General features: G+C 45.9%; 1 protein-coding gene across 1 annotated transcript; it reads left to right on the plus strand.

The window, feature by feature from the left end:
- Positions 1 to 10,003: 10,003 nt before the first annotated feature.
- On the plus strand, positions 10,004 to 11,286 carry KHDC3L (KH domain containing 3 like, subcortical maternal complex member). The gene is made up of 3 exons (XM_011221494.3): positions 10,004 to 10,196; positions 10,353 to 10,532; positions 10,796 to 11,286. The coding sequence occupies exons 1-3, from the start codon at positions 10,028 to 10,030 to the stop codon at positions 11,284 to 11,286; spliced, it is 840 nt and encodes a 279-aa protein (XP_011219796.2). The 5' UTR covers positions 10,004 to 10,027.
- The last annotated feature ends 467 nt before the right edge of the window (positions 11,287 to 11,753 follow it).

Consider the following 11,753-nt stretch of genomic DNA (forward strand, 5'->3'; position numbering starts at 1 on the left):
CTGGAGTGCCTCAAAACTAACCACGCTCCAACCTAAGCTAGGCCTGACTCGAGCAGGGCGGGCCCCGCCCACGACAAGCCCCGCCCACGACAAGCCCCGCCCCCTTCCCGGCGGCCCAGTCTCCCACTCAGAACGCTCCGCTGGCCCGCCTGCGCTTTGGTCTTGCACGTGACCATCTCCGTCACTTTACAGTCTCCCCAGCGCCTATGGGCCCAGCTGCCTCTGAGTTTATAAGGGTTTCCACCTGTATTGACTCGTTCCTTCCACACCGGAACCTCCTGGCCTTGGCAGTGTGTGGGGCGAGGGCAAAGTCAGCTCTTCCCCCGGGAACGAGTGATTGGGCCTGAACCCCGGAAAGACGAAAATCTAAGGCTTGCGGATGTGAGGACCATCGGGGTGCTGCCAAATCAAGTTCCTGCCTCCCACGTTCCAAAGGAGGGTCGCACTTCCCCTGGGCCTAAGGGGGCCAAACCCCGAGACTTCACTGAGACACCCTACAACTTCCGGGGACTCAGGAGTAATTCCTGCCATTTAAAAAGGAGAAAAGGAAATCGGAAATTCCATACTGCAAGGGACGCAATGGAGTCGCTAACGTGCCCTTACTGTTCGCCTTTCTTGAAGCCCCAAAGTCTGTACCTTTTAAATCTGTCCCGATTTCAGAACTCATGAGTGCCCCACCTGGACACTCGGGCGCAAACTATATAGGCCAGACTTTTTTTTTTAATTAAGATTTATTTATTTATTTGAGAGAGAGCCAATGAACAAAGGGAGAAAGAGAGTCCTGAGGCAGACTCCCTGAGGAGCATGGAGCTTGATGCGGCTCTCAGTCCCAGGACCCTGAGATCATGCCCTGAGCCAAATGAAAAGCGAGCAGCTTAACTGACTGAGCCACCCAGGTGCCCATGTATAGGCCAGACTTCTGCTTCCAAATAGTTTTATTCATTTAAAAAACATATTGCTTGAATTGGTGCACCAGAGTCATACGATGAGAGTGTGATTTCAAGGTTTTATAGCTTGATAGATGTGGGAATGAAGCTGACTTTTCCCAAGACCATTTTCTGGTAACCTCCAATCCTATTAGAGGACTATTACGACTATCTCTTAGGGTAGACTTCGCAGTCAAAAAACTGTGGGTTCTTGGGGCACCTGCGTGGCTCAGTCAGTTGAGCATCCAACCCTTGATATCAGCTCAGGTCATGATCTCAGGGTTGTCAGTGCAAGCCTGCATTAGATTGCATGAGTGTGGAGACTACTTTAAAAAAAACAACAACAACAAAAACTACAACTGTATGTGAATCTACAAATATCCCAAAATAAAAAGTTTAATTAAAAAAAAAAATCAGAATTTAAAAACTTCAAAATCTGGGGCGCCTGTGTGGCACAGCGGTTAAGCGTCTGCCTTCGGCTCAGGGCGTGATCTCGGCGTTATGGGATCGAGCCCCACATCAAGCTCCTCTGCTATGAGCCTGCTTCTTCCTCTCCCACTCCCCCTTGCTTGTGTTCCCTCTCTCGCTGGCTGTCTCTCTCTCTGTCAAATAAATAAAATCTTAAAAAAAAAAAAAACTTCAAAATCTGTCTGAATTTCACTTGCCATCTTGGGACCCCTTTCTAGCTGCCATACACCATTGTGTTCTGTTGGTAAAGAAAGGTGGATAGATAAGAGACTTAAAGAGAACGTTATGGTCCAAAATGATTAACGTTATGTTCTCACATAAAGATCTTTTTCTGCTTAATGCCATTCCCATTAAAGTCTACTAGATATTATTTAAACTATCACTCCAGCTTTGTTTCTTTCTTATTGTCTAATTCATTTGGCTTTGTTTTTCTTGGAGAATGTTTTGTCCTTTTGCATTGAGTGTCTCTATTAAGTAGCAAATAATTGGATATTTTAATCCACTCAGTTTTAATTTTGGCTGAAAACTTTTAAATCATCTGAGTATGTTATTAGGCTTGGCCTTTCCATCATCTAAACACTCTCTACCCCCCAACACTCATCACTAGCTATAAAAGTAAATACTTTTTTTTTTAAGATTTTATTTATTTATTTGACAGAGACAGCCAGCGAGAGAGGGAACACAAGCAGGGGGAGTGGGAGAGGAAGAAGCAGGCTCATAGCGGAGGAGCCTGATGTGGGGCTTGATCCCATAGCGCCGGGATCACGCCCTGAGCCGAAGGCAGACACTTAACCACTGTGCCACCCAGGTGCCCCATTACTTTCTTGACTAAAGAAGGTAGGATGGGAGTGATGCAGGGGTTAGGAAGGTGACAGATACCTTCCAAAAAGCTGAGATCACAGTTTTCTTGGGAATAGCATTCCAGAGCAGCTGGTGGCTTTTACCTTTAAAAGAATTAATTAATTTTACCTTTAAAATAATTAAAGCCTGGGGCGCCTGGGTAGCGCAGTCGTTGGGCGTCTGCCTTCGGCTCAGGGCGTGATCCCGGCGTTCCGGGGATCGAGTCCCACATCGGGCTCCTCCGCTGGGAGCCTGCTTCTTCCTCTCCCACTCCCCTGCTGTGTTCCCTCTCTCGCTGGCTGTCTCTCTGTCACATAAATAAATAAAAAACCTTAAAAAAAAATAATTAAAGCCTGGGTAGCTCAGTTGGTTAAGCTTCTGCCTTCGGCTCAGGTCATGATCTCAGGGTCCTGGGATTGAGCCCCTCACCAGGCTCCCTGCTCAGGGGGGAGTCTGCTGCTTCTCCCTCTGCTGCTCCCCCTGCTTGTGCACTCTCTCTCTCTCTCTAATGAATGAATAAAATCTTTTAAAAAAATTAATTTTGATTATGTATTTTTCAGACCCATACATACTGTATGGACACCGGAGCCAGATGCATCCATATTGACAGTTACTACTTGTATTATTTCAAGTGGGATGTGTGAGCAATGATAAAGCTTTCTTTAGAGTGGACTTTGGTGTTTTTGAATCTAGACCATAAGAGGAGATACAAAACAGGAGTAGAAAGACCTAAAATAGAACAAAAAATGCAATCAGAAATACTCTTTGTTGTTTTAGTTAGTATAGGCAAATTTTATTTCTACGATAGCAGCATTTATTTTGGTTATGGAAAAATAACACTGTTTCAAAGTCAAGGTAACGAAGAAGAAATATATTTTTTTCTCATATGTCCACACTCAAATACCACATGTGGTTTCAAGACATTCTTAAATTAACACGGAACAAATGCAGAATCCAAGTAGTATCTGTCAACAGAGGAGTTGTATTAAAGCTATATTATCAGGGGCGCCTGGGTGGCCCAGTCGTTAAGCGTCTGCCTTAGGCTCAGGGCATGATCCCGGCATTCTGGGATCAAGCCCCACATCAGGCTTCTCCGCTAGGAGCCTGCTTCTTCCTCTCCCACTCCCCCTGCTTGTGTTCCCTCTCTCGCTGGCTGTCTCTCTCTGTCAAATAAATAAATAAAATCTTTAAAAAAAATAAAAATAAAGCTACATTATCAGCCCTAGAAATCAGAAAATTCAAAGCGATCTCTTGCAGTGATTCTCAACTTTACTGTGCATCAGAATCACCTGGATTGTGGAAAAAGTACCTTCAGGGGACTGAAGGCAAATCACCAGGTTAAGGAAGCCCTTGGTCTCAGAATAAATACCATAAGGACTGAAGATACAAACTCCGTTCCTCAGAAAGGGGCAAGACAAAATACACCGTGATATGAGATCAGACTCTCACTTACTGTGTTACTTCTCTGAGCCTCAGATTCAGGAATAATAATGTTACTCTCAAAATTGTTCTACAAATTAGATCAGATAAGTGCTTCCCTAACTCATTCATCAGCTACTATCATTATTCCATCATCATCATCATCATCATTATCTGATACAGAGGTCATCCTCCCCCAGCCCCTATTCTGACTCCCATATAGCTGTTAATATTTATTTTAAAAATAACCACTCAGGACGCCTGGGTGGCTCAGCTGGTTAAGCGGATGCCTTCGGCTCAGATCATGATCCTAGGCACCTGGGATCAAGCCCCATGTCAGGCTCCCTACTTGGTGGGGAGCCTGCTTCTCCCTCCCCTCCCTGCTTTTGCTATCTCTGTTGCTTTCTCAAATAAAAAAATAAAATCTTTTAAAAATTTTAAAAATAAATATAAAAAAACTAAACACTCATTGATTTCAAGCTCATGGACTAGTAGTACCATTTTTATATCGGTACCAGTTTTACTAGCTTCAACCATTCACTTATATTAAGACTTCAGTACATGGCTGAAATGACAATTTTTCTATCCAAACTAAGATGATAAATTCAAAGAAAAAAGGGAACTAAACCTTAAAAAGTATGTGTTGCTTCTAAAGAATCAATGGCTAGAGGAATGAACTGCTTTTCAAAGTGACCCATTTTAGACAATCTCTAATGTTCCCTGTATTACTTTCTCAATCTCAGGTTATTTATAGAGGGAAACATAGCAATAAAATATCTATAATCTTCATCACTTTCTATGTTCAATATACTGCACAGTAATGCTACATAGTTAAAGTTTTGGGCCATTTATGTAACTACCTTAATATCTTAAATATTTGAGGTTTTAATATTCTGAAGCTATAAACCTAAGCCATAGAGGTACACAAGCTAGGAAAGGGTTTCTCAACCTTGGAAAATTGACACTTTGTGTTGGATAATTCTTCTTTGTGGGGCGCTGTCCTGTGCATAGCAGGATATCAGTAGGCATCTCTGGCCTCTACCCACTACATACCAGTAGCAACCTTTCCCACTTCCCCATTTTGACAACCAAAAATGTCTCCAGATGTTGCCAAATGTCTTCTGGGGGTCAAAATTAGCCCTCCCCCATCGAGAACCACAAAGCTAGAATTTTACATAGACATAATTGTAAACTGAGTGCACAGATTATACAAGATTCTATGCAATTTTGCTAATTCAAAGAGTACAGCACAATAGTTTTTGCTATACTGTTTATGCTAGGGCATACAGTTCTTATGTAATGTACTATTTAAGTATACAGTTACCCACACATAGCTATTTTTTTTCTATTGAAAACACTGACATTAGACAGGAAAAAAAAATAGCTGATCTTGCAACCATTTTTATACTACCCAATATAGAGAAAAACCTATGGTTTACAAACATTTGTTAAATGGCAACCGCAATAAATCACGGCGAGTGTCCTTCCTTCTGAACTTGAAGTCTCTCTTTCTCTACTTGTAAGTGCTCTTTTTCTTTTCTTTTCTTTTTTTTAAGATTTTATTTTATTTATTTGACAGAGAGAGAGAGACAGCCAGCGAGAAAGGGAACATAAGCTGGGGGAGTGGGAGAGGAAGAGGCAGGCTCCCAGCAGAGGAGCCAATGTGGGACTCCATCCCAGGACCCTGGGATCACGCCCTGAGCCGAAGGCAGATGCTTAACGACTGAGCCACTCAGGCGCCCCTCAAGAAAAAGTTCTAATTATATCTCCCTCAGTGAATGTTGGGTGTAGACAAGCATACATGCTCAGAGCTTCCAATTAGTTTTTTACTAGACAAACAAAAACAGCAATAGGGCAGGTGAAAAAGAAAAGAAAAAGAAGAATAGCAGTCCAGAAGGCCAATTTTTAAATAACAGGAGTTCTAGAAAGAGGTTAAGAGGAAACACAAGGGAAAAAAAATGTTTAATAAAATAATTGAAAAACATCTCCCAAAGATTAAGATCAGAATGGCCTAAACTTCTCAAAAGCATCACTGGAAGCTAGCAGACAATGAAGTGAAGCATGAAATTTTGAGGGAAAAATTTTTTCAATCAAGAATTCTAAGGCCATGGGGCTCCTGGGTGGCACAGAGGTTGGGCGTCTGCCTTCGGCTCAGGGCGTGATCCCGGTGTTATGGGATCGAGCCCCACATCGGGCTCCTCTGCTATGAGCCTGCTTCTTCCTCTCCCACTCCCCCTGCTTGTGTTCCCTCTCTCGCTGGCTGTCTCTATCTCTGTCAAATAAATAAATAAAATCTTTAAAAAAAAAAAAAAGAATTCTAAGGCCAAATATCCAATTCACTGTGTGGATAGAATAAAAATATTTTCCAACATGCAAGGCCTCAGAAAAAAAAATAGTTTTGCTCTATCAAAATGAAAGGAAGTCTCTCTCTGAAGAGAAGTAAAATAATGAAACCATTGCTTCAAATACCGTGAACTTGGTGAGAGAACCTCTGGGTTCTCAGGCTGAATGCAGCCCAGGGTAAGGCCAGTGTAAACTACCACTAAGAGTCCAAATTCCTTACCCCTTACCTGAAGTCTCCCACTACCTTCTCCAAACCCATTCACTCCCCAGACACAGAAATACTCTTGCCTTTGACTAAGTCGGGTAGTAAAGAGCAACGAAAAGGGTTCATCTTTTTACTACTGAAAATTCCTTTTTAAAGCTAATGTTTATTTTTTAAAAAAGATTTTATTTATTCATTTGACAGAGAGACAGCCAGCGAGAGAGGGAACACAAGCAGGGGGAGTGGGAGAGGAAGAAGCAGGCTCCCAGCGGAGGAGCCTGATGTGGGGCCGGATCCCAGAACTCCAGGACCACGCCCTGAGCCGAAGGCAGACGCCCAACGACTGAGCCACCCAGGCACCCCTAAAGCTAATGTTTTAACCGAAAGGAGACTCCAAAACTGAAGGGACAATGAACAATAATGAAATAACTGTGTCTGTCATGTATGTAATTTTAAAGTCCTGTAGAAGGAGGCACTCTATCTGTCAAAACAATCAGACAGCCTTTGAAAATTATAGGAACATTATAGCTAGAAAACTGACAGCTATGAAATTTCTAAGTGAACTTCTAAACTCTAAACCACTTTCCCTTGGTTCTGTGAAAGAAAGCATTTTATTTCGAAAATTCACTTGACGCTTACTCTGTTGTTGTTGTTGCTGTTGATGCCCGCTCTTCAGTTCCACCTGAAAAAGTATATTTCTCATCTTGATAAACCTAGCACATTAGGCATCGGCACCCACTGCCACCACTGCCTTCAAAGCTTCCATTTCAAGCTTCAGTCTCCTTACCAGCCTGCGAGTCTCTATTTCTTCCTTCAGCCTGAACTAATTGTGCCCACAACTCTGTCTCTCATTTTCTGCTTCCCTCCTGGAATTCAGCTAGCTCATCCTCAGCTTCCTGGAAGCTAATCAGAAACAAAGTGGGAAAGAGAACTATAGTAAAAACCACGAGGGTCCTCTTGGAGATGCTCATAGAGCGAGTCAGGAATTGTTGCCTGGGTGCTCTTGCTGCTACCGTAAAATCTACTTCACAAACAACAACAACAAAACCAAATGTGCACGCACACGAAAGGGAGTCACGGGATCCAGAGAGCCCAGGATCTAACACCAGGAAAGGCTATAGTAACCCACAGGACTGTGGGCCTGAAAGCAGCTAACCCAGACTGGAGCAGTTAAGACTGAAGGAGCACTACTCTCAAGATGAAATGATAAAGTTCCTGCTGTGCTTGAAGGTCCAGAGAAGAAATTTACACAGCTGGGGAGTGTGGAGATAAAGGAGGACAGAGAAAAATAAGCATTTTAAAAGAAAAAGAAGCATTTGAACAAAAGAGCAATTAAGGACATCAAGAAAAACAAAACTTTATGCAAGAAATTGTAGTAAACTATTGCAGCTACAGATACTATTTACAAGGTCATAATAATATAAACATGAACACTGATCTAACAAAATCATACCACTGAACTGGGAGGCTCCCAGGTCTGACATATATAGGTAAGCTAGGAGAGAGGGGTGAAAACTGTTGGTATTTTTTTTTTCGTGGAACCCTGGGGGTGATTTTTATGCACACAAAAGAGTGTTCAGAGATTTCTTTGGAAATTAATATTTTATTTCCTAAAATTGTAAAAACCAAACCTTTAGAGCTTCCTTAAGTTTTACTTTCAAAACTTACTATCCTATTCATACGCCTAGAGTTAGTTTCTTTCTTTTCTTTCTTTTTCTTTCTTTTCTTTCTTTCTTTCCTTTCTTTTTTAAGATTTTACCTATTTATTTGAGAGAGAGAAAGAGAAAACATGAGGGAAGGTGGGGTGGAAAGGTGGGGGGATGGGGTAGAGGGAGAAGCAGACTTCCCCCTGAGCAGGGAACCCAGAGGGGGGGCTTGATCCCAGGACCCTGAGATCATGACCTGAGCTGAAGGCAGATGCTTAACCAACTGAGCCACCCAGGCTCCCCAAGCCTAGAAAGTTTCTTTTTTAAGATTTATATGTTTATTTGAGGGGGGGAGGGGCTGAGGGAGAGGGAGAAGCAGACTCCCCACTGAGCAGGAGCCCCACACAGGCTCAATCCCTTGACCCTGAAATCACTACCTGAGTGAAAACCAAGAGTTTGGAGGCTTAAATGATTGCACCACCCAGGCACCCCTCCTTTCTTTTTTAACCACTTTGAAGAATAAAGCACAATAAACTATTTATATTAAACTTTGTACAATTGACCGATTTTGACATATAAACCACATCCAGTGAAACCATCATTGTAATCAAGGTAATGCACATTTCTATTGTCCCCAAAAGTTTCCAAATGCCTTTTCCAATCCCTTCCTCCCTCCATTACCATCCCCAGGCAATTACTCCCTGCTTTCTAGCATAATAGATTAGTCTGCATATTCTAGGATTTTATATGACAGATCCCTTTTAAACAAAATTACTAATACTATGGTTTTAATTCTCTTAGATATTTCTATACCCAATTCTAAAACTTCAATGAAGTAAAAGATCTCTACCCATGCACTCCCCACAGGTACAGATAAATGACAATAACATGCATAGAACCCTAAGTATCCTCTTATGCCAACTAAGAAACAATGTATCATCCTACATCATCAAAGAGATTCCAGACTCTCTAGGTATTTCATGGAAATACCTCTTGGATTGGATTCTTGTTGGTAACACTGATGGGACCTTAAAATTCAATTTATAGTTGCTATGTTAGTGAGTCCATAACCTCCAGAGGGGACAGTTATGAAGCCCAGATCCTCGGTTGTCAGTTATACACACACTTAATCATTCTGCCTACCCACAGAAGTTTATAACTCCATCCTGTGATCCTCTGAATGGATTTTGCCCTTCTTTGGCTCTCAATTCATATTCTGCTTAGTTCTCAAGACTGTTAATGTTGTCAGACACTTACAAATTTCTCACTCACTTCTTCGGCCTACAAAATTCCCATAGAGGATAAAAGGATGAGCCTGGTTTCTGGGGATCTCTCACTGCTGGGTCTGGGCATGACACCCCAACTACTGACTCAAGAGCAATACAGCTTTATCTTTCTGAGTAGCAGTCAATGGGTCATGCTTTAAGCTGGACAAACAAAACAAAACAAAACCCAAGACACAGAAATATTATATTACTTAGAAAATTTTTTAAAAGTTTCAACAGATTCAAAAAAGTTTCAATGGAGTCTCTTGTAGCGTCCAAACCACATAGATTATTTGCTGCTGTGTGTGCTCAGCTGTCTCTCACAGGTTAAGGAAGAAGCTGGAAAAAATGCGATGGCGCCTGGAGAGGGAAATCAGTGGTCAGGGTTCAGGAGGAAGTGGGACTTACTTTAGCCCTCGAATACCTTTTTTTTACTCCTTAAGCTTTTACTTTTTCCATGTATTTCATTAGGCTTTCCATGAAAAAGCCATTCCAACCCCTCAGGAACGCTGGTCCCATTAAAACCGCGGGAAAGCACGTGTGTCTCCGCACATACCAATTCGCTTCTCTTAAAGGTATTGTTGACGCTGGATCTTCCCTACCTCTATGCGGCTGTCCTCACCTCCCAGGACCAGCTCCCCAGACAGAGCTCCCACCCGGGCGCTCCGCCTCTGGCTCCCAGAGCCTGGGAGAAGGGCGGGTCCCCAGCAAGGGCCCCTCCTAGAGCGCCCAGGTGCTCGGCTCCGCGCACTCGGGCGAGCTCGGGAAGAAACCCCAGCAGCGGGGTTTGGGAGGCGAGGGCTGGAATCCAATGAAAAGGGCGCGGATGGGGAGGGGCTTGCTAAAAGCCCTTGAAATAAGGCCCTGGCCCTGCCGCAAGTGCGGCCGCTGGTCCCAACCAGCAAGGCCCGCTGCCCCATGGCCACTCCCAAGCGGTTTCCGACGCTCGTGCAGCTGGAGCAACGAGAAGGGACGCTATTCACTGTGCTCGGTAACCTCAGCAAACGGCCCTACTGGTTCCACTCCGAGTACCTGAAGAGTCCGAAGGCAGTTCACCTCGAGGCGTGGCTGGTGGAAGCGATCTTCGGTGAGTGGGTCCGAGAGGGGTGGCCTGTGCGGCCTTTCCCGCTTCTCTCCCAGGGCGAGCCTTTTCAGTGGCCCTCGCCGCAATCCAGCGCTGCCTCCTCCCGCAGCCTTCTCCTCCCAAATCCCACCCCTCACAGCCTCTTTGCTTCCTGCGCAGGCCGGGGAGGAGAGCACATCCCGCACGTCGAGTGTGTGTCGCAGACCCTACTTCATGTTAATCAGTGGGACCCCGAGGGCGAAGCTGAGATCTTGATATTTGGTCGGCCTTATTACCAGAAAGATGTAGCCAAGATGATCATGAATTTGGCTGACTATCACCGCCAACTCCGGGCACAAAGTACGGAAACTGATAAATAGGGGCACCCTGGGCAGGCCATGGGTTCTTTGGGAGGGATCCTGATGCTTCCTGGATGAAACCGGGCATGGGTCTCATCCTCTCAGTCCGTCCAGGAGAGGGATTCCTTCTTGCAAAGGGATCTAGAAGGCCAAGTTGACCTGGTACTCTCAAGTTCCGGACCCCAACCCCCCAGCCCATACGGATGAATCCTTTTGTGGAAAGAGTATGGGAACACAGGAAAGGTCTCCACACTGTTCTTCCAGGCTCAGAGGAGGTCCCTGCCCAGGACGCATCGACCCAGCGGTCCCCCGAGGCTGCCCGAGAGGCCGAGACCCAGCGGTCCCCCGAGGCTGCCCGGGAGGCGGCGACCCAGAGCTCCCCGAAGGCTGCCCGGGAGGCGACGACCCAGCNGGCGGCGACCCAGCGGTCCCCCGGCGCAGCCCGGGAGGCGGCGACCCAGCGGTCCCCCGGCGCAGCCCGGGAGGCGGCGACCCAGCGGTCCCCCGGCGCAGCCCGGGAGGCGGCGACCCAGCGGTCCCCCGGCGCAGCCCGGGAGGCGGCGACCCAGCGGTCCCCCGGCGCAGCCCGGGAGGCGGCGACCCAGCGGTCCCCCGGCGCAGCCCGGGAGGCGGCGACCCAGCGGTCCCCCGGCGCAGCCCGGGAGGCGGCGACCCAGCGGTCCCCCGGCGCTGTCCGGGAGGCGGCGACCCAGCGGTCCCCGGACGCTACCCAGGACCCGGTTACCAGGTCATGAAGGCACTTCGGGCCGGGAGCAGGAGCCAGGCAAGGATAAAGTGGAAGACCTTGCTGCTGCTCTATTCATCTAAGTCCCGCTGCTTCAGGCAGGAGCTGGGGAAAGAATGGTGTGGGTAGTTCTCGGTCCCCGTCCCCAGGTAAATGTTTGCAAATACTGATCTAAAGAGTTGTAATAGAAAATCGAATTTCCCTAATAAAGAATTGGATTTCTCTAGCGTCTGTTAATTGGTAGGTAAAAGGGGAGGGAGAGGCCTTTCCTCCAGTAGCCAGTATCTGCCCTAGGCTGCTCTCTACCTAGACACAGGTGACACCTCTTGGTTTTCTAGCCGTCCGAGGCAGCACTCCTCCCAGCCACCAGCTGGTGCTTCCCTCGGGCTCCTTAACCGCAGGAATCTGGTTTTGCCGGATTAAGAGGCTTCTCCAGCCGGTCGAGTCCGTCCGCACTGGAAAACTTATTAAAGCCTG

The sequence above is a fragment of the Ailuropoda melanoleuca genome, chromosome 19 (assembly GCF_002007445.2).
Source record: "Ailuropoda melanoleuca isolate Jingjing chromosome 19, ASM200744v2, whole genome shotgun sequence".
In the NCBI taxonomy this organism is placed as follows: domain Eukaryota; kingdom Metazoa; phylum Chordata; class Mammalia; order Carnivora; family Ursidae; genus Ailuropoda; species Ailuropoda melanoleuca.